Source organism: Emys orbicularis, chromosome 8, assembly GCF_028017835.1.
Source record: "Emys orbicularis isolate rEmyOrb1 chromosome 8, rEmyOrb1.hap1, whole genome shotgun sequence".
Taxonomy (NCBI): domain Eukaryota; kingdom Metazoa; phylum Chordata; order Testudines; family Emydidae; genus Emys; species Emys orbicularis.
Window position 1 is genome coordinate 93,401,407 of NC_088690.1, and position 22,579 is coordinate 93,423,985.

Genomic DNA, 22,579 nt, shown 5'->3' on the forward strand with positions numbered 1-22,579 from the left:
CCCGGCTCGTGGATATCTCTTCTCCTTCTGTATATCTTAATGTGGCATGTGTTACATTGAAACCCTCTGACTACAGTTGCAGGACTTCTGTATAGCTTTCACCATTCCAGAAATTTCCCAAATCAATCATTCTGTGGATGTTGGTCCTTATTGTTTTCAACTAATTCCATTAGCCTCTACCTTAGAGGAGTGGGGAATAATAGGGTAATCCAATTGATCTGTGGTGAGGGGTTGGGAATGCCTAACACTTGCGTGCCTGGAACCAACTGCTAAGGAATGGATGGCCTAGCTGGCATGTCTCCTTCCCCTCTTCCAAGACATAGTGTGTGGTGTTTGTTCTAGGGATGCATCTGAGTAGAAAGCAGGCAGCTCCAAGTTCTGCCCTGAATTTGAATCTTTAAAGTGTGACTCCCAGCAGGCTATAGTCTCTACATTGTATTTGCATGTGATAGAATGATGAGCGCTTGCTAGTGCAAGCTTTTATTCTCCAGCTGGGAGATTGATCCTAATTATGGGTTGATGACACCACCCACCAACGCAGACTGGTGTGCAATGATGTCATAGTTTGCCATGGAGATGCACCTCAAAGCTTCAGACTGACTTGTGTTTCCCCACCAGTCACTTCCAATCTGGGAGTGCTCCCTTGGCTGAAGCAATTTAGAGTGGACATTAATGTTAGATCTATGGAGGTTGATCTTACAACCTCACCAATTGGAGCCAAGCCTTTTGGTAATGGCCACTGAGAATAATTTGTGCCTTTTTCTCATTGGGTTGAGGCTTTGCATTTGGGAAGACTGAGTCAAACTGGAACCTTCAAAGGTGGGGAAGCAAAAGTCAAAAGCACCAAGTATAGAATATAACCACTGTATGTCTCTTCTCGCTCTCCAGGTCCAGAACATTCATGGAGCATTCAATGCCCTGGGGGGAGCAGACAAGCTCAGCTCAAACCGTATGTATTGTCAGTGCTTCCAGGGCTTAGCCAGCCCACTGATAGGGGGCAAAAGCAAAATGAAAAACAGGATATTAATGCAACACTGATTAGGGGGCCAGATAAGCAACCAAAGGGACCCAGGCATCAGTGAATGGGATTTCAATTCCCACCCCTGGCCCTAGGGAAGGCCTAGTCCACAGGGTCCTTTGCTACCTCCCTCTTGCACCCTGGGTTTTGTAGTCGCTGGCATTCTCTGCAGCTCAGCTTGATTATGATCACCTGCTACAAGAGGGATTAGCTGGGTATCACATGGATTGTAGCAAGTCTGAGCAGGGAGCTTATGGTATTTGCATCTGTATACTGCTCTTCTAACCCCCACCCACTTGCTACTGCTACCACCAAAATCACCCCTATCCTTTACTAATAGCTGTCATGAGCTCCCACCCTCCTTCTGGGGGCATGGGCTTTTTCACTGGCTAATCTATCCTTTCCCTTTCTGACTCATAGCCCTTGCATCTCATGATTATATACTGAAGATAGTCCCCACCGTGTATGAAGATATGAGCGGCAAACAGCGGTACTCATACCAGTATACTGTAGCAAACAAGGTAAGGCTGGAGGTGACTGTTACGTAGGCTTGCCATTGGGGAAGAAAAACCCAATGAGTTCATAGGAAGCTCTTTACTTAAAACTCAATCCATTCTATTGGTATTGCGCTCTGGTATAAAGCATTTGTGTTTGGTAGGCATGCAGTACCCTCTGCTGGAAGAGTGAGGAACTGAATTGCTTTAGAACGAGGACTCTTGCAGTCATCTTTTCTATACTTAGCAGCAGCTACATTATAGTAGCATGAGAATTTTTCTCAGCGCCTGGTGCTAATTATTCTTTCTCTGAAGAATTGTTGCCTTGCAGCTGACTCTCTCCTATGTGAGCTTAACTGACTCAAGCCCCGATATATTGTACCGAAAACCTTCATAGCCTGAAGTAATTCTAGATCCTAATTCTCTTGCTAAAGGGGTTTCAGAGAGATTTATTGCCTGGTACTCTCTTGTTTTTACAGTGTAGAAACCTGGCAGGCCATTCCCATGACTGAATTGGTTGGGGGCTAATTATTTTCCCTTTAAAGAGCCTTAAGACTCTAAAAATTAACAATTATTTTAACACATAGAGCAAATGTAATGAATTGTTTATGGGAGTACTGCCCTTTGCTAATCGCTCGAAATTGGGCAGGGTTGTTGCTCTTCGTGTCTGTGGATGTCTGTGCAGGACATCTCTTGATTGCATTGGCCCAGTGGAGCATCGAGTGGCTCTTACTTCCCTTCACACCTTTCGCATGTGGATTTATTGTGTCTGAACTTGAGGGTTCTGAGGCTGCCATTCTGCTAAAATATCCACTCATTTATTATGCTCTCATGAGTTGTGCCAAGACTAGCAATAGTCTCCTGTGCTTTCTGGTTGTGCTGTACAGAGTGTCCTGAGGGTTTGGATAGCTTTCTCTCCCTGGATAGAATGTATTTGTTCTGTTTTAATGTTACAACCACTCTTCTGATAAGACTCTCTTGCAACACAAGTTCTGAAATTAATTGGGAAAACGTACAGCCTGAGCTGCTGATCTTGATACTTCAGTGAGCAGGATTGCAATTGGGGCCCTCAGCCAAGACTGAATCATCAGGACTGTGTTGCTGAGGGCGGAGGGTAAGGAAGGAAAAAATGAGGTCAGTTCTGTCAAAACTGTTCCTTTTCATAACCAGAGTGCAAGCAAATGGAGCTGTGTCTGCATTTTCTGTGCATTTTTAAAAGGTTTCTGATTATTGCCTCTGCTCTAAACTCCCATGCTGATAAGAGGGAAGCAGGAATCGGAAGGAAGTCTTTGGAATAGTCTGGCATAGATGCCCTAGCATGAGGTGGTTCTCTACCATGATGGTGATGTGTGTGGACTGTCTGTCTCCTCTCCCATGTTATCTCCTAGATCTTCTGTTTCCTCTCAACCCAAAGCCACCACTACAGTTCTGGCATCAACCAATTAGTTCTGCTAGGAGCCCTTAAAATATGCTGGTATGGGTCCCCTCCTATTCTGTCCATTGAAGCTCAGTCCACCGACTCTGGAAGAGACTTCAAAAGGGAGGAAAAATCCCAGTGGGGTTGATGGAGCACGATGGTGCTGCTTCAGTTGGTTCCCTCTCCCTTTGCTGAGAGGAGATCATCCTGTTAGTGTTGTACCTGTGGACACGCCTTTGTTAGTCCTTCATCCACCTCTCTAGGGTTGTTGTTGTTGTCCCTACCTCCTGAAGAGTTGGGTCTATCAGTCAAAAGTGGCACACTTGTCACAGGGATAGGGAAGGGGTATCTGCTGAAATAAGGGCTGGAATGTGCAGGGCATGCTCAGGCATTTCTTAAAGGTTTGTTGTATCCCATAGCCAACTCTCCTCCTCTACTTGTTTGTCTGCTCATATCAGTGGCTGGTATTTATCTTCGTGTCGAGGGCACAGTTAAAATAATATACAGCAAAACAACTAAATATGTTCTTGGTAAGACCTGATAGAACTAAGGGTATGTCTACACTACGAGAGTAGTTCGATTTTAGTTAAATCGAATATGTGGAATCGATATTACAAAGTCGAACGTGTGTGTCCACACTAAGGACAGTAATTCGACTTTGTCAGTCCACACTAACGGGGCAAGCGTCGACATTGGAAGCGGTGCACTGTGGGCAGCTATCCCACAGTTCCCGCAGTCCCCGCTGCCCATTGGAATTCTGGGTCGAGCCGCCATTGCCTTCTGGGTAAAAAAATGTGTCGAGGGTGCTTTTGGGTAACTGTCGTCATCCAACCGTCACTCCCGCCCTCCCTCCCTGAAAGCGCCGGCGGGAAATCAGTTCGCGCACTTTTCTGGTCAGTGACAGCGCGGACGCCACAGCACTGCGAGCATGGATCCCGCTGTGACCATCGCTGCAGTTGTGGCCGTTGTCAACGCATCGCAGCTCATCATCGACCTTTCACTGAGGCAGATAGAGAGAAATCAGGCGAGGAGGCTACGGCACCGGGGTCAGGACCTGAACTCCGAGAGTAGCACACGCCTGTCTGAAACCACGACACCCAGTGCCGAGGACATCACGGTGGCAATGGGTCTTGTGGATACTGTGGAACGGCGATTCTGGGCCCGTGAAACAAGCACGGACTGGTGGGACCGCATAGTGCTTCAGGTCTGGGATGAATCCCAGTGGCTGCGAAACTTTCGCATGCGGAAGGGGACTTTCCTCGAACTTTGTGAGTTGCTGTCCCCTGCCCTGAAGCGCAAGGACACCCGGATGCGAGCAGCCCTGACTGTCCAGAAGCGAGTGGCCATAGCCCTCTGGAAGCTTGCAACGCCGGACAGCTACCGGTCAGTCGCGAACCAGTTTGGCGTGGGCAAGTCTACCGTGGGGGTTGTTGTCATGCAAGTAGCCAAGGCAATCGTGAAGGTACTGCTGTCAAAGGTAGTGACCCTGGGAAACGCGCAGGCCATCATAGATGGCTTCGCCGCGATGGGATTCCCAAACTGCGGTGGGGCTATAGATGGGACTCACATCCCTATCCTGGGACCGGACCACCAGGCCAGCCAGTACATCAACCGAAAGGGCTACTTTTCAATGGTGCTGCAAGCACTGGTGGACCATAAGGGACGTTTTACTAACATCAACGTTGGATGGCCGGGCAAGGTTCATGACGCTCGCGTGTTCAGGAACTCTGGTCTGTTTAGAAGGCTGCAGGAAGGTATTTACTTCCCGGACCACAAAATAACTCTTGGGGATGTGGAGATGCCTACAGTGATCCTCGGGGACCCAGCATACCCGCTAATGCCCTGGCTCATGAAGCCCTATACTGGCGCCCTGGACACAGAAAAAGAACTGTTCAACTACCGGCTCAGCAAGTGCAGAATGGTGGTGGAGTGTGCTTTTGGCCGTCTCAAGGGGAGATGGAGAAGCTTACTGACTCGCTGTGATCTCAGCGAAACCAATATCCCCATTGTTATTGCAGCTTGCTGTGTGCTCCACAATCTCTGTGAGAGCAAGGGGGAGACCTTTATGGTGGGGTGGGAGGTTGAGGCAAATCGCCTGGCTGCTGATTACTCCCAGCCAGACAGCCGGGAGATTAGAAGAGCCCAGCGGGACGCACTGTGCATCCGGGAGGCTTTGAAAGACAGTTTCCAGACTGAGCAGGGTCACCAGTGAATTTTAAGTTTGTGGACTCAGAACCTGAACTTGCCACCGTTTCTTTACCCAGTTACCGTTGACTATCCTCTCCAGTTACATACCCCCTTCACCCCCTTCCCAAAAAATAAAATCTGTTCTGTTTTGTTAATGAACACCGTTGTCTTTATTACTGTTTTTGCGGGAATGTTTTAAACCTGGGACGCAGACTGTGGCGGGGTGCGGGTTTACTGTTGTGATGCAAATGATGCTTCTAAACTCCAGGAATGACGGGTTCCGCAGCGGTGGACTGGTTGTTTCAACAGAGCCTGCCAGCCCTCCTGGGCGGGACAGCGTGTATGTGTCGGCTATGTGACTGTCTGGCAGGGGGAGGAGGGTTACAGCTCCCCTGCTGCGGGGCTCTGTGATGCATTAGATCTGTAACTGCCCTCCCCCGCCACAAAGTCACAGAGCAACCCCCCCCCCCCCCCAGAACACGAAAACCACCTCCCAGATTGAACAGGGTCACTAGTCACTGCACTGGGTATGTGTCCTGATCCTGGACCTGACCCCGCCTCTGTACCCTGGTAAAGGTGACTGTCCTGTCCAATTACCATGCCCCTTCCCCTCGTTCAGACATACTCTCCTCCAAAATAAAATCATGGAAACAGTAATTAACAGCAACGAATATTTTATTATGAACCAGACATGAAACGTGGGGGTTGAAACTTGCACGGGGGCTTCTGTGAGGTGTGTAGGAAAGGACTTTTAAAATTTTGGGGAATGAGAGCCTTCTAGTGCTAGAGCAGTCTGCAGGGGTTGACTGAAAGTTTTAACGGCCCTTGCCGCCCCTCCTTCTTTGTACTTTGGGTGAGGGGGGTGTGGGACTTGGTGGCGGGGGAGGGCGGTTAGAGATAGACTGCAGCGGGGCTCTGTCCTCCTGCCTCCGGTCTTGCAGAACATCCACAAGGCGCCGGAGCGTGTCCGTTTGCTCCCTCAGAAGTCCAAGCAGCTTTTCAGTAGCCTGCTGGTCCTCCTGACGCCACCTCTCCTCCCGTTCCATGACTGCTCGGTGCATTTGGGACAAGTTCTCCCTCCACTGTGTCTGCTGGGCTGCCTGGGCTCGGGAACAGCTCATTAGTTCTGAGAACATGTCCTCCCGCGTCTTCTTCTTCCTCCTCCTAATCTGCGCTAGCCTCTGGGAGTGTGCTGACAGGCTGGGTTGGGAGACAGTCGCAGATGTGTCTGTGTGAATGGGAAAAATGGAGTGAATTCCTGAGACAGATAAATGAAGTTGTGTACAAAGAACCTAGTCTTTCTCTGTGAACAAGACCATGCACTGCACCTCTCACATGCGCACTCAGGACAAGGTCGAATTTTCGGCCATCGCCTTCAGTGCCTGGGGTCCTGCAGTGGTCTTGCAGTTATCTGAGAAGCGTGGCAGGACACCTGAACTTCTGTAGCGTGCAATCATGGTAAGCCGTAGACTTCTGGCTGCTTAAAACTGTACTAGTAGCACTGGCCTCCTTTCACATTGAAAGCAATGCCAGTCTCTGCTGCCAGCAATCAGGACAGCATGAACTATGCCCCTGTCCCACCCCCTCGCGGCTGTTCCAGGGAAAGATCCCTGTATGCTGCCCCTCTCCCTCCACCGCGTGGCTGTAAAGCAGTCCCAATACTAACATTCCCCTCCCTAATTCAAAGCAGGGCGTAATGAGCGACATCACCCTGCTGAGGATCTCGGAGTCCCAGAGGGAAAGGATGTTTCGAGAAAGCCTTCAGAAACCAGGGCCGTTTGCCGCTATGCTCTGCAGGGCGATGATACCAGACTATCTGATGGTGTCGTGGCGCGGTAACGTGTCCTACCACGGAGGGCCCACTAAGATCGCCCTACCCAGGAACCTGATGAACAGGCTGGAAATGTACCTTCTTGAGACCTACGAGGAGTTCTCCTATGAGGATTTCGCCTCCATCCCCGGCCATATTGACCGGATTTTCGCGTAGGTGCACTGGGACTAAAGAGTGTAGCGTCTTGGGCAGCATAATCATGACTTACCGGACATTGTAAAAAAAATTTTAAATACTTGGGACTAAATTGTGAAGAGCCTAAGGCAGACAAATCATGAAAAACCCTTTGTTACGATTGTAAATATTCCAGTTTTTTTGCAGATAATTGTTTACATGTTTAAGCACTTGAATAAACAGCCATTGTTAATATTATAAATATTCCAGTTCTTGTAAAAATAAATGTTTAGATATTTAAAGCACTCACTGCTTGATCCTTCCCCTGATTCTGTCTCCGGGGTAAGGGATGGGGACGGTTGGTAGGGGATCTCGGTAAGGGTGATGAAGAGCTCCTGGCTGTCGGGGAAATCAGCGGTGCCAGCGCTGTCGACTGCCTCGTCCTCCTCATCTCCTTCTTCATCTTCCCCGTCCGCTAACATGTCCGACGAGGAACCTGCCGCGGACAATATCCCATCCTCAGAGTCCACGGTCAGTGGTGGGGTAGTGGTGGCGGCCGCACCTAGGATGGAATGCAGTGCCTCGTAGAAACGGGATGTGTGGGGATGGGATCCGGAGCGTCCGTTTGCCTCTTTGGTTTTTTGGTAGCCTTGTCTCAGCTCCTTGATTTTCACGCGGCACTGCGTTGCATCCCGGCTGTATCCTCTCTCTGCCATGGCTTTAGAGATCTTCTCGTAGATCTTTGCATTCCGTCTTTTGGAGCGCAGCTCTGAAAGCACGGACTCATCGCCCCACACAGCGATGAGATCCAAGACTTCCCGATCAGTCCATGCTGGGGCCCTCCTTCTATTAGATTGCATGGCCATCTCTGCTGGAGAGCTCTGCATCGTTGCCAGTGCTGCTGAGCTCGCCACGCTGTCCAAACAGGGAATGAGATTCAAAGTGCTCAGACAGGAAAAGGAATTCAAATTTTCCCGGGGCTTTTCCTGTGTGGCTGATCAGAGCATCCAAGCTCGGACTGCTGTCCAGAGCGTCAACAGAGTGGTGCACTGTGGGATAGCTCCCGGAGCTATTACCGTCGATTTCCATCCACACCTAGCCTAATTCGATATGGCCATTTCGAATTTAGCGCTACTCCTCTCGTTTTGGAGGAGTACAGAAGTCGAATTTAAGAGAGCTCTATGTCGAACTAAATAGCTTCGTGGTGTGGACGGGTGCAGGGTTAATTCGATGTAACGGCGCTAAATTCGACATAAAAGCCTAGTGTAGACCAGGCCTAAGATGTATTTTCAAAGCAGGTTTTAGAAATCCCTTTCACAGTGCTGATTTCTCCATAACGGTGGATGATCTGGAGAGCTGCCCTTTGGCTGATACTTCACATGTACCTGCTCTATAGGAAGTGGATTAAAGGGTCCTGTCCACAGTGGAGCTAAGAGTCTCTCTGCTGAACAGATTTAAAATGGTGTTTGCAAACTCTGTGCTACATTAGGTCCCCTCCCTGCCTAGAGCAAGTTTCTTAACATGGTTTAAACACAGCTCTGTCCTATTTGCATTGGGCAGGCAAAAAGTGTTAAAAACTGTTTTTACCCCAGCGTGGATGGGGCCTCAGACAAAGGAAATGCTTTGTTGTTCTGAATGCAGGGGGCAGGCCAACAAGCTGGTGTAAGTCAAATTCCCTTTGTATTGCTTAACTTACCAGTGGGTTAGCTGCAGTTTTTAATATTAATAGTGCTAGAACTCTATCTACAACCACTTGGAAAATCCATGTATCCACTTGGGGCTGATCCAAAACTGTCTTTTTTCATTGACTTCAGTGGGCTTTGGATTAGGGTCATACTGAGTGGCATTTTTTGTTCTGTGCCACATCACCAGGCAGTCAGTATTGTTATTTATAGTCATTCAGAAATGAACAAGTTACTCTTCTTAGTGTAATCGTTATGGGTAATTACTATCTCCTGATAGTATGTTGCAATTTTCCCTGATAGGAATGAGGAGCAGCCCAGTGGGAAGGGAGTCAGTTCTGAGATCAACTTCTTTGAAATAAAATTGCTCATGCTTTCTGCCTTCCTCTCCCCACTCTCTTTTCCAGGAGTATGTTGCCTACAGTCACACTGGCCGCATTATCCCCGCTATCTGGTTTCGCTATGATCTGAGCCCCATCACAGTGAAATATACAGAGAGGCGGCAACCTTTGTACAGGTTTATCACATCGGTGAGTTACTTTAAGCTGTGACTTTTCCTTCTTGCCCTCTCCTGCTCTTCCCGTGCCCTCCTTGCCCAATCTGGGAACTGAGTTCCTGGTTCAGAGTACTATGACGTTTCCTGAGAGTAAAGCTGAGCTCCGCCTTTGCCTTAGCCAGCTCACATGTATCGAAATTGGAGGAAAAAGTGGAGCATCCGATAAGAGAGAACCAACCTTTGATGGTTTGATTTAACCGCTTTGGCATAAAAGAAAGACAAATATCCTGCACCAGCAGTACCCATGCTGTTTGCCCATTGGGTTGGGAGGGAAGGGAGGCACACTGGCAATATGCCAGGAACATGGGGGCAAAACCTAACTAATACACAATAAGAGCAGATTGCAGCAGACCTCCTCTCTAATAATGGGACCTAGCATGTACAGACTATAGGACCCATCGTGCTGTGTACCTTGGCTACTCAGAAAAATGTGTAGCATTACATATCGGGACATATAAGCTCCATGTGTCTATGATAAACTGACTGAAATAACCTGACTTTGGTGGCGCCCAAGACCTGTACTTTGGAACTGGGGTCTGAATATTTGAATTGTAAACATAAATGGTGCTTTATCAGTTGTGCTGTGCTCTGTCCCTAGGAGGTTTGGTTTTTGGAGTTCTCAATAAACATTCAATCAGCTTTAGAGATGGATCAAAACACCCCCCAAACTCTGAGGCAGAAGAGTTGAGATCCAGAACTTCATGGTTTGGGCCCTTCTTTAATTAGCATGTCTGCCTGGTCTCAAAGTGTGGTCAATAGGTTAAAACATTAGGGCTTACTAACCTGGTTGCTAATGCTTCTTGCTGTCCTTCTCCCTCCCAAATTATGGTCCCATGTTCTTTTCTTTTTGGGGGAGGTAGGTAGCATGGTTTGGAACCTGGAACCAGTCCATACTTCAGTACTCTGCACTGCTGTTCACTGTCATGTCTATTTGCTTGTTGCTAAGAGGTCATCTCATGGTTGGGAACAGCTGTAGCATCTGTGTTAAATAAAACACTGTGCTTCAAAATTGTGTAAGTAGCTGGTGGGGAGAATGTTCCAGCCATTTCTCTTTCCTCCCGACTACCACCAAATTAGCCTCCCAGGTTTAGGTGGCTCCATTTGGGCTGTTCTGTGTTAATATTTGTTATGTTGAGACCTGCAGGTAACAGTACATCCATGTCCTGTCACTTGAGGGTGACTGATGTAACTTGTGTGTCAGACCTTTTGCATTTACCTACCATGCAGATCTTTGCTATATCAATGGGACCCTCTGGCCAGGATGCAGTTCCAGGTCATGTATCCTTTATGTTTATCTAGGCTGAGAACTCCAAGCTTTGGTCTGATCCCCTGTGTGCATGTGCTGGCTTCTTAGGTTTCTCGATGCAGGTGTGGGGAAGCTTTGTGAAAGGATCAGGGAGAGCAGGGTTGCTGGGGATTAAGATGCCTTGGTCCTCAGCTTTCTTGTTCTATCTCAATGAGACACTCTGATCTGTTGTCGTTTCCATCATTCTAGCTCTTCCTAGTAGTATTACCAGCCTGGCCTTCTGCATCATGATTGCCCCGGGGACTGGCTTGTCGTCACTGGCGTGCTGAAGCCACAGCATTCTGATCCAACAGAAGATTATCTGCTTGTGGCAGCTGGAGTTATTGTTAAGTGGGGCAGGCTTCGGAAACCCCTAGGCTCTTGCTATTCAGCAGATGCTTGGTTAAAAACCACAGAAGGGGGCTATGGAGAGAGCACCTGCCCATTCCGTATTGAGCAGCCTGTTTACTAAACTATGCTCACACAATCATACAAAAACACTGTAGTACTGAAATATGTTCTTGGAGGTGTAGCTTGGAAAAGACCCTGTTGGGCTGTGAGAGGCTTTGGCAGGGTCGTAAATGTAAACCTGTTTGTTACCACAAAGGCAGCTGAATTTTTAGTTTCTGAGTCTGTGGGAACTCTAAGCATGGGTGTCTGTTGGGAGAATGATGTAGCTGTTGAATGGTGGGTGCTAAGGGCTACCAGCTGTGTGTAGGGAGGTGCTGGGAGGTCAGGTCAGAAAGAAGTGTTGGGACTATGCAATATAGTTCCAGTGGACTCTTGTGCTGCTGTTGTCCTTACCATGCTTGTTCTGTGGATAAACAGAGGATGTCTGACATCTTGCACTAGCATGGAATTTCTTTTTAAAATCCCAAAGCAGCTGAGATGGATACATCAGAACACACAGCACTGTACCATATGTTATGGCCTTCAGTACTGCCATCCGAACTGTAATGCTGTCTAGTGTAACACTTGTTAGTTTGTGGCCGCACCTTTTGTTTCCAGTGACATTAAGAACTTCATTCTGTGACATGCAAGAGGCCTAATCTATACATGGCAAAAAGCATTGTGCTAGAAAATGCTTTAAGTATCCCATTTTAACAAATATAATGTTAAGCACAACTTAGCACTAAGTGAAGACCAGGGTTACCATGATTACCATCATGTCAACTGGTTGTGAACCCTACGGTTAGTCACAAACAGCTGACACAATGTTAAACTTGACAATCCTTGTCTAAAGAGTCTTTAACATCATGATAGTTAACGTGTTGGTTAACATAGTGACATTTCGCAGTGTAGACAAGTCATTGGTGGATAAAGGTGTATGTGTGTGCAACATTTCACACTTTATCAGTTGTGAGCTCCCCTCGGTGGTTAGCCAGAGAGCAGCCTTTTAGTACACAGGGAGGAGTAAACAGGGAGAGTTACAAAGGAGCAATGTAGGAACCCCCAATCCCAAGGGAAGATTAGGAAAAGATGCCTAGTATTAGCGGGCTCTTCATTCTAGCAGGCAAAGGCATAAGAAGATCCAGTGTCTGGAAGTCAAAGCTAGAAAAGTTCAAACTGGAAATACGGTGCAAATTTTTAGCGGTGACAGCAATTAAGCATCAGGACGGCTTATTGAGAAGTGTGGTGGACTCCCCATCACATGAGCTCTCTTAGAAAAACACCCAGTTTTGATTTAAATACATATGCACTAGCTCAACAACAAGTTATTAAGCTCAGTGCAGGGATTACTGGATGCAAATATATTGCCTGTTTTATGGAGGAGCTCAGACTACATGATTACAGTGGTCCCTTCTGCTCTTAAAATCTGATCATGAAGAAACCCTGAAGATCCTCAGTATGGTATTTCACTTTGGGAAGAGAGAGCCATGTTGCCATTGCCCTTCTTTCATGTTCCCCTCATTATACCCATGCAGCCTTCTGTTACCAACAACTGCACTGTAGTCCCTTAATCATATCTGTTAAAACTCTAATGTGCTGCCCATGTTATCATTGCATGATCTCTCACTGTTGTCTCCCTCCTCCCTTACTCCCCTTCCTTTATTTGTCTTCCCCCTTGGTGGGGTAGGCGTAAATATCTTCTTAAGGCAGCTACTGGTCATTCTAGCTATAAAGCTCCTTTGCACCCATGGCACTACACAAATAAATAACAGTGTGGTGCCTGCTTCCCGTGAATCCCACCATAGAACGGGACTCTGAGCACATATTAGAACCTCACTGATGGACTGTCTGACAAATAAATTACATAGCATCACTTCTGTATTGACCCAGAGAGACCTTGTGTGTCACCTCTTTTGTTGGTCACAGCAAGCTCAAAAGCTGTGTGTGTGCTGGGAGGCAGAGTGCAAACAAATGCCAGGTGTGTGTGAGTCATAAGCACTCAGCGGTACAGAGCTGTGCAGATTAATATGTATTTTTCTGTGGGTTTTTTTCCCCCCTTGCGTGGCAGCACTAAAGTCAGATTTTCCTACCATCTGATGCAAACTCTAAAAGCATTTTTTTGTGGTGTAAAATCTCCTGTCAGCTGATCCCCTGTGGACTGAAATAGCCAACCACCTCAGCTGTCACTTTCCCTGAAAAGTCACCATGCGTCACATTCAGAGGGGTGGCATGGGAGGGGGCAGAGTGCGAAGAGTGTACTCGCTCCCCAAAAATATGAATTAAGTCTCCGACAGGTGCTCTGGTTTCTGAGGCTTTCATCTGCCAGAATGCCAGCTGTGCTGCAAGAAACACATCACCCGGGCCCACCGTCATTGAGGCATCTTGCTGTTTCACTGAGCTCATAGGACACAAATATCATTGGTTATAAATATGTTTATAAATGAGTGATTTCTTCCCCACTGCCCTCTCTCATCATTAGTCTATCATTAGAGCTGTTTATTACTGTAACAAACTCCCTGCCTAACTCAGCCCCTGCTGCTCGTCTGTGTGGCGTACCAGTGGGATTTGTTCTGTGGCAAATCGGATATGGTGCAATAGGCCCAAATCGGGGTTGGCTCCCTCCCAGGGAAGTTGCACAGCTAACTTCCCTATAGCTGCTGACCCATTGCCCTGAAGCTTTAAATAATCTTATTCCGTTTTCCCATCCATCTCTAGGATCCGGCACATGTCCAAATCCTCCCTCTTCCTGAGCAAATGAAGCAAGTTTGTTCACCTTTCACCAGCTCCAAGAGTCACTATTGTTCAATGAGCCACCCCAGGCTGCACTCTGAATGACATACAAAAAGACTACATTAAAAGAATATTAAGGTTGCAAAGGCAAGCACGCATAAGTTAGAAACCTTAGCAACTTTAATTTGGGCCCCTTGTGTGTATGCATTGTTATACAGTCTTTCATTACATGATCACATACTATTTTTACTGCCTCATTCGTTGCCCAGGATGGATGGTGCTCACTGATGGGATATCTATTCAATATTTCTTTTTATCCCCATCTTTCAGGTCTGACCCATGGCTTATTTACTGCATACAATTTAAACCTAGCACTGAATACAAAATTATTAGTTTCCTCATGGGCTTTTCTGTGGTGCTCATCATTTTAGTATTGAATGCTTCACAAATATTTATTAATTTTATCCTCACAGCATCCCTCTGTAGCAAGGTTGGTATCAACCCCATTTTACAGATGGGGAGCTGAAGCAGTATAAAGGAGATATATTGATATAAAAGAGATATGAAGGTCAAACTTGTCTACTAATTTTGGATGCCCTCACTAAGACACATAGGGCCTTACTTTTCAGAGTACTTAACATTTTAGATGTTCACAAAACAGTTTCTATTAATTTTAGCCACAGCTGTGAGCACTCAGCACTTCCACAAATCAGGCCCCAAGTGATTCAAGGTGGGCACTCAGAAAATGAGGAACACACAGCTAGTGGCCCCCTGTGAAAAGTTGGGTTGTGACTTGCCCAGCATCACATAGGAACCTCTGGTAGAGGCAGGGATAAGAATCCATTTCTCCAAGGTGGTATTTGAATTCCTTAACCATAAAACCCACTACTTATTTTTTCTTGTAGTCCCCTGCCTCATTTACCACACACTTTGCAACTTCTGTAACAAATGAAGCAGGCGGGGCCAACAGTCTCATTCACTAGACAGCCCTGATTCATTCCTGGAACACCATCCATCCTGTGCCTGAATGAGGCAGGGGTCTTGTGAAAAATAGTATGTGATCATGTAATTAAAAACTATATCAAAGTTCATATATATATGCAGATAGAGTGGGTAGGGGGGGGAATTAGGGTTGCGTGAGCAACCTTAATGCTGCTGTTTCCTAATTTTTGAGTATGTGACTATTAAACTTAAGTGTTCTTTTAACATAGGGTTTTCATGTAATTTCCCACATTTTTCAAAAAGCAATTTGGAAAAAAACCCATGTAGAACCATATTGACCCTTTCCAACATGGGCCATCGGCACAATTGGAACCATTAGTTCCACAGTACAGACATCTGCCCTTTAAGCTAATTAAGTGATAGATGATTATGGCCTGCTATTGCTGTGTGGACCAGCTACTAGAATGTGATGAGACACACTGTATTAGTGGTTTTACAGGTATTTGCCAACAGAGGAATATTGGGACTCTGGAATCCAAGGTTCTGGAGAAGAATATGCTCTAGTAATTACGGATTCTTCTGATTCTGTCCCCTAGCATGTCCCCAGCCCTCCCCAAATTGTTTCCTTCTGTCACATTCCTCCTCTGCTCCTGCCTTCACTTTAATCCTCTACCCTCCCCGAGTCAGGTTTCCTTCTTCTCCACGCTGCCTGGGCACCAGCAGTGGGAGTACTGAGAGCACAGGAAAGGCAGTCGCCATGGTCTCAGGTCTGGTGCTGGGCACCACAGTGCCCCCCAACAGCTGTGAGGAGCAGTTGCAAAGAAAGTCCTGCTCAGCCCCAGGCCAGAGAATGCTGTGAGGTCTGGGTGGGGTGGAGTATGCTCAGCACAATTGCTACAGAGCTCTGTGGGGATGGAATGTTCAGAGAGTTTTGCTGTCAAGCTCTTAGCAAACTTCTAGTGAGAAAGTACAATTGGTGATTTTCCAAGGCTTAGAATTCAGACAAATTGGGTACATTTTCATAGGGACACCAAGAAACACCTCTGACTTCCAAGGCAACTCTCCTGTGAAATTTCTAGTCCTTGCTCCAAAGCATGAAGGTGCTAGAGCTTCTCAGTGAAATAGTTGTGAGTTTAACACTGGAAAAACATTTCCCCCTAAGCTTGTTTTTCTTTCCTTTTGTGTTGATTGATTTAATTAATTAAATAATTCAGCCTGAGTTAGACACCCAGGGTAGCAGGGTGGTTACCCGCTCCAGCCCTGACAGGGTTAAAACCAGCCCTGGGGGAGGGCTGGGAGAATAGCCCAGGCTGAGTGGGAAGCCGGCTCAGTTAAGGCCATGCCCCAATTAGGACCCAGCTGGCCCTATAAAGGCTTCAGCTAGGAGCTCAAGCAAACACTTTCTCTCTGCCTTTAGAGGGAGAAGGGCCTGACTGCTAGGGAGCATACTTGGGTACCTAAGGTGGAGCAGGGCTGGGGGAAGGCAAGAGGAGCTGGGGAGCTCCGGCCTGGAAACCCCCCAGGCTGCAGGCCTAGGGTAAGGCCAACTGGGTACTGGGGTTGCAAAGGGGCAGCCCACGGGTAGGCAGAGGCAGCAGGTCTGAACCCCTTTGCCTGTGATGAGTGGCTGATACTGCCGTCTGCTCCAGTGAACGGGGGCTAGATGGAGACTGGGCAGTAGCCAAGACTGAGGCGAAGTGGGGATAGTGGGTGGGGGTTCCCCTGGGAGGGGGAGACCCAGAACTGTGGGGGTATTGCCGGGGGCAGCACCCAGAGAAAGGGGCACCAGGGTCCTGGGAGGGACCCAGGGCCAATGGCAAGGTGGATCACCGGCCTGCAGAGCGAGCCCCAAGGCTGGCAGAGCTAATTCCTGGAGACAACCAGCAGGAGGCGCCGCAGGGGTGAGTCCTGCACGCTTACACCCAGCATGGGAAAACTTCAGCCTGAACAGTTAGTTTGGCAAAGTCATGAACAACTGAAAATGGACTCTTACAATGGAAAGTGTTAGGTAGCCTTAACTATTGTGTCGCTGCCAGCTCTATCTCTTATTAGTCTCCATCCTTTACGAGCTGAACAACACACGTTGGCCCTGCATTGCAAAATGCTCTACAATAAATAAGGGAAGGCAGACTGCTATGGATGATAGAAAGCTGCAGTGTACAGATGTTGTGTGGTGACTAAATTAAAAGTCGGCTTGCCAGAATTTGATTTTTATTTTTTTGTAAGTTCAGTGGCTGATACAGATTTTTATTTTTTTAACCTTTTCTGATTGATTGAACATTTATTTTAAACCAGTCAGTTTCACAGCAGTGCTGCAGGGGGCTCCCTGTGCAACCATGGTGGGGCATTGATAGCGGGACTGCAGGGGGCCATGACAGCAGGGCTGCAAGGGGCACCCTGCACGACTGCAGGGCTAGTGACTCTGGATCCCTGCAAGCACAAGGTGGGGGAATGGTTGCAGTCCTGGCAGGGCAAAGCGGAAGTCGAGTCCCTGGCCACAGGGGAGGCCATCCTGCTGTTGAATGGCTCCTCCCTGGGGATAGCCCCCCACGCTCCCAGCCAGTGAGTGAATGAGTGAGTGGGGCCATGACAGCTTGGCGGTAGGGGGCTCCATGCTTGGCGGTAGGGCCGGTGACACTGGATCTTTGCAGACACAAGGTGCGAGGGAGGCTGCATTTGCTGATTGTTACCGATGGATATTTTAGAGTGTCAGGTGAAATCGACTTTTACTGTCAACTAACCATTTATATCAAATCCTGCCAAGCCTAGTTAAAAGCCATCATGCTAAAGTTAGTAGGTGGGGGATGGGGGATTTAAGAGCCATAAGGGAGAAGAGATTTTTTTCTGCTGAGATTTGAAAATAGCTGAGTCTATGAAGCAGAGCGAGGCTGTTTCAGTCAATAAGAGTTGCATTCGGAAAGGATATTGTACCATCAACTGTAAGACTATAGAGGGACAGAACACCAAAGTGAGGTGAGTGTGTGGAGGGACAGAATCACCACCAGGCCAGTGAGTCAGCAGGAAGGGAGAGTAGTGAGATTCCAGAGGGCTACTCTAAGTAGAAGATGATCCAGAGGAAGACAAGGTGGATGAGGTAGTAACTTAATTGGACCAACTTCTGTTGGTGAGTGAGACAAGCTTTTGAGCTACACAGAGCTATTCTGGTTACCTGAAGAAGAGCTCTGTGTAAGTTCAAAAGCTTGTCTCGCTCACCAGCAGAAATTGGTCCAATAAAATATATTGCCTCACCCACCTTGTCTCTTTAATATCCTGGGACCAACATGGCTACAGCAACACTGCATACATCCAGGGGAAGAGACATTCATACCACAGAATCCTCAAAGTTAGAGCTGGATTTATGATGTGACAAGTCTTTCCCGTTCCTTGGGGGCCAATGCAGCATTGTTCCCTGTGGCACATTTTTTAGTGTTCTGTCCAGACGTATTTAACGTGTGCTAAGTGATAGAGTTTCTGCTACTGTCTTGGGAGGCTGCTCAGATATTTGTCTGTGGAATAATGGCAGAGTATGGGAAGGGACAAAGGTGAGACAAAGGCACTTTATTAGACATTTGAGATGTGCTGTACTTTTTATTGGAACATATGATAGAAGCTGGTGGGTCAGATTCCTTTGCCTTAAATTCTTTTCTTCCTTGTGCTAGTATATTAACACTCTCTGAGGTGGGCTGGGGAACAGTGAGGGCATGCTTTGGAGCTCCCCTATATAGTAGGTGCACATTTCAAAAGCAATGACTGATGTGTCCTGATGTCAGCACTGTGATGAATCCTTGGAGTATTTCTTGGGGTAGCTACTGGATTAAAATGTACCAGATTTAAGCTATTTTAAATGGTCTTATACATGGACCTGGAGTATGAAAGGGCTGGGTACTTACTCAAGTAGATAACAGAAGTAGGGGGTTCAGACAAAGTGGGATCAAGGTACACTCCAGAGGAAAATCCAATTGTATTTGTGATACTGGGGATAAAGAGGGGACTCTTGTAAATACACACCAAATGAGTGACATTTTGTTTAATGTGGTGACTTCATCCTTGAGTAGGGCTGGCAGAGAGAATGGGCTAATAGTGTTGTGAAGAAGTTCCTTTCCCCTTCAACAGGACTGGTAGTTCCCATGCCTTGACATGTAACCATCTCCCCAGCATTGATCCCCCTCAAAATAACCCATTGACTTCATCAAATACAATAACTGTAAGCACTTACCTTTTCTCTGGGTTTCAAGCTGTGTGAAGGTCTGTCTCATCATCAACAAATCCCTAAACTCTCTCTTTTTGTAAATTTCAGATTTGCGCCATTATTGGAGGAACGTTTACTGTAGCTGGGATCCTTGACTCATGCATTTTCACAGCCTCTGAAGCCTGGAAGAAGATCCAATTAGGGAAAATGCAGTAGCGATGAAACCATTATCCAAGGCTCCAGGGGCAGGAGTAAAGAATGAGAACCCCCCCACACACACCTGTTTCTGTTTTTTCTATTTGATTGAATCGATACATTATTCTTTAGTCAGGTTATTTGGTGAAGCTCTTTTTTCAACAAATCAAAAATCTGTCTACATTTCAAAGCTCTGAGTCATCAGCCCCCTCCTCGCAATTTCTACATTAGAAACCCCAAAAGGTTTCTAATGTAGAAATTGCATTTATGAATTAACTCTCCAGGATCCTATAGAGTAACACTAGTGTCAGGAGGGTCCCTTATGTAGGGTTTGCAAAGATATGTGAATTCTCTTCCAGCTCTTTCATGCTATTGGAATTGCATGACTAGACAATCATGTATTTTATAAGGCAAAATTATGTATTAGAAGAAATTCTACCCACAGTGCCAAAAAGAGTGATGTGTCCATTGATGAAGAATGGAAAGTGTTTAGTCCTCATAGCAATCCCAAGGAGAGAGAGGCAAAAATGACTTCAAGGTGTTTTCTTTTTTATTGAAAAGCTCCTCTGTAGGTATGACCCTGTCTAGATGAAATGAGCAAATATGATTAAACCTTTCCCCAACCACCTTCTCCTGGGTAAACTGTCTGTAACTGGGGAAGGGGACAGCCTCTCTCGTACTCTTTTTGGATGTAAAAATATTTTCATTTCTTCCCAATAACTGAATATCCAGTCTTGTGTTTACAGATGGCCAAATTGAGTAACACTATTTTATGTGGCCTTTTGTTCTGAAGGGGAATAGTTGTCATTGCAACACTAGCTTTGTATCCTTTTCTCCTGCCTTTTTTAAACACAGACCACCTAGTTTGGAGTCTGCAATTTGATTTGATTTATTTGGAAAGGGTCACCCATGCTACTTGTTCATAGAAATGCTGTGCTGTTTTGGGTGGATGTACACAGCTTGATGCCTTGTGCTGTCTGTGTATGTGATGCACACCTGTAAAACACAATAAGCCTGTCCTTTGGGATTTTGAGGTGCCTGCATTCCCAGCACTTTTTTTTTTTTTTTAATAAACTGAACCAGCCCTAGACTGGCAGTTACTGAAGTCCTCTGTCTAGTCACAGAGACCGCTCAGGCAGTAATGGGGCAAGCTTTCCTCACAGACTGGCTCCTGCCAGTATTCCTAAACCCTAAGCATGAAAGGGTAGCTCAGTTTCCAGGCCCTTCATTTAATTCTTGACCTGTCTGAGACCTCCAACAAATGGGAGTATGAGAGGAGATTTTCTGTCAGATACAGTTTGTATGTGATGTGAACATCAGTCAGTCCACTGGGAACTGGACTTACCCACCATGTGTTCTCCATATGCCCCTAAACATCCCTTCAGTCCTTGCACAATTTGTGAATTGCGTGACCTGAGGGGACACACATTTTGGGTGTTCCCGGGTTGCTGCAAATCATAAAACAATAAACCCCAAGTGTGTCAACTTTACAGATTCTGGAACGGGTTATGGCTTTCTTTGGAGTAGTGTCTATTGTCCTTAGCCCTCTCCTGGAGGTGAAAGTGTCCAAATAGAACATTGTAATTATATGCATCTTGAATATTCCACATTGATGCAAGAGCCAGAAACATTTCAATCTGCCCAGTATGTGTCTGTTGAAATTGTCTCATTGCTTTAGAAGTAGGGAAGATAGCCAATAATTTTTAATCGTATTGAAAAACATCTTTTGGTACCTGCCCTGTAGTAACTTCTGCAAAATTATAGCAGTGGAATTTCCCATGTTTTTTTAATGGACTGATTGCTATTATTTTAGGTGTGAATTGGATCTTGTAACTTCCTGTATCTGTTAATGTATGGATGGATTTTATACATTTTTTTCCGTTTATAGAAATCAAGTTGAAAACAGTACATTTGTCTTCATTTTAGTGTGTGTTTGTGTGTTTTTGCCCACTTGGTGGTGGTTGCTTTGCAGAGGGAACATGGGATTTTTCTAGTATGATCAGTTCTGCTGAGGAATTTCCTCTAATTCACTATTCCCAACCAAAGCTTAAAGCAAATATGTCCTCGTTTTTCCTCTTGCGTTTGGTGAATTTTTGCTCAGAGCCTATTGGATTAAAGAATTAAAAGGATATAATTTTAGCATCTTTCACAGTGCATCTTTGTCCCACACTTCAAAAATGGAGGTCCTTGGCTATAGGACAGCCAGTTGGGCTGTGTTGGTTTTCAAATAGGTTTCAACTTACCTGCTTTCTTTCCAAAACAATCCACTGAAATAACCCAGTCAAAGAGCTGTGCTAGTGAGTTCAGTTTTTGCTAGAGGTAGAGCCCCAACAGCCTTCCAAACTCCAGATGAATTTGGAAAAAGGGAATGTCCAGATTTTAACATCACAGCTCAGACCTGTCTCTAGGCAATGGATCCACACCCTCTCAAGCTTTGCCAAACCAATGCTGCTGTATGTTCTGGGCATCCCCATCCCTTTGCTGTAGCTGACCCATATTTTGGCAACATGAAACTAGATGTCAGAATATGTTTAATAAAGGAGTTTGCTGTTCATCTCTCTCAAAAGAGAAGGTGACTTGTAGCATCTACTTGGCTTTTACAGTAGCAGTCTCTCCTCCCCCCCCCCCCCCCTTTTATTCTGTTTTGTTTCCATACACTAGGAGACACCAGTTAAAATGAGTTAACTGTTAGTGATATTTTAAACAATAATGAAAACAAAACTCAACCAAGCCATAGTGGTAAGAAAAGAGTCAGTGGAACCCCACTAGTCTGATGTCTAACCAGCATACCCTAAAATTCAAGCAGAAGTTTCCACAAAGCTGTTACATTCATAGATGCTCCGTTTCCATTCCCCTCACTTTGCTTTTACATGTACCTCCATCAAAATACTGATTTGAGCGTTTCTTGGAGGGACATCCCCAGAAATAAATATTTAGCACTTTTTAAGATTTTAATCTCCGCAGTAACTAAATAATCCTCATAGGCCCCCTGAAACCTGCATTATCCCTATCACACAGTTGAAGAAATGGGGGCCCAGAGAGTTTTGCTTAAGGCCCTGGAGCAACCGGGGTTTCAATTCCCAGATCCATGAAAAGTCCACAGCCTTATGGTGTTTCCTCAAATGTACGTGGAGTGCTAAGGAAAATGGGACACAGGGCTCTCTTGTGGTGCTAGTGTTTGGAAGTGGTGGAAACAAATACTCAGAAGAGGTTTGTGCATGTCAGTTTGCAGATGTTTTGCAAACCAGGGTTTAACAGAGTACCAGCTGGACTAAGTAAGATCACTGAATATTCATTATAGGCAGTTCAGGTACCGACATCTATACTTAAGGTTCTCCAGTGCTGTTCATTATAACTAAGACCTGGTTTTCAGTTGCTTATAACTTTGCCATAAAAAGATGGTTCAGGTTAAAATTTTCCTTGCTGGATATCTGCCTCAGACTGATTTATTTATTTTTTAAAAAGTTTTGGATACAAAGGTTCACTGAATGACGCAGTGCAATCATATAATTAAAGGTTCTCACAATGCATATGCATAAAGGTGCCAAA

The 22,579-nt window shown here is 46.1% G+C and overlaps 1 protein-coding gene across 1 annotated transcript in view; it reads left to right on the forward strand.

Moving 5' to 3' along the window:
• ERGIC1 (endoplasmic reticulum-golgi intermediate compartment 1) overlaps window positions 1–19,348 on the forward strand; it is a 109,908-nt gene extending 90,560 nt beyond the window's left edge. Inside the window, exons 7-10 of the mRNA XM_065410023.1 lie at window positions 889–949; window positions 1,439–1,539; window positions 9,151–9,273; window positions 18,944–19,348. Of these exons, the coding sequence (XP_065266095.1) occupies window positions 889–949; window positions 1,439–1,539; window positions 9,151–9,273; window positions 18,944–19,051 (393 nt within the window). The 3' untranslated portion in view covers window positions 19,052–19,348. The remainder of the gene's footprint in view (window positions 1–888; window positions 950–1,438; window positions 1,540–9,150; window positions 9,274–18,943) is intronic.
• Window positions 19,349–22,579: the final 3,231 nt, after the last annotated feature.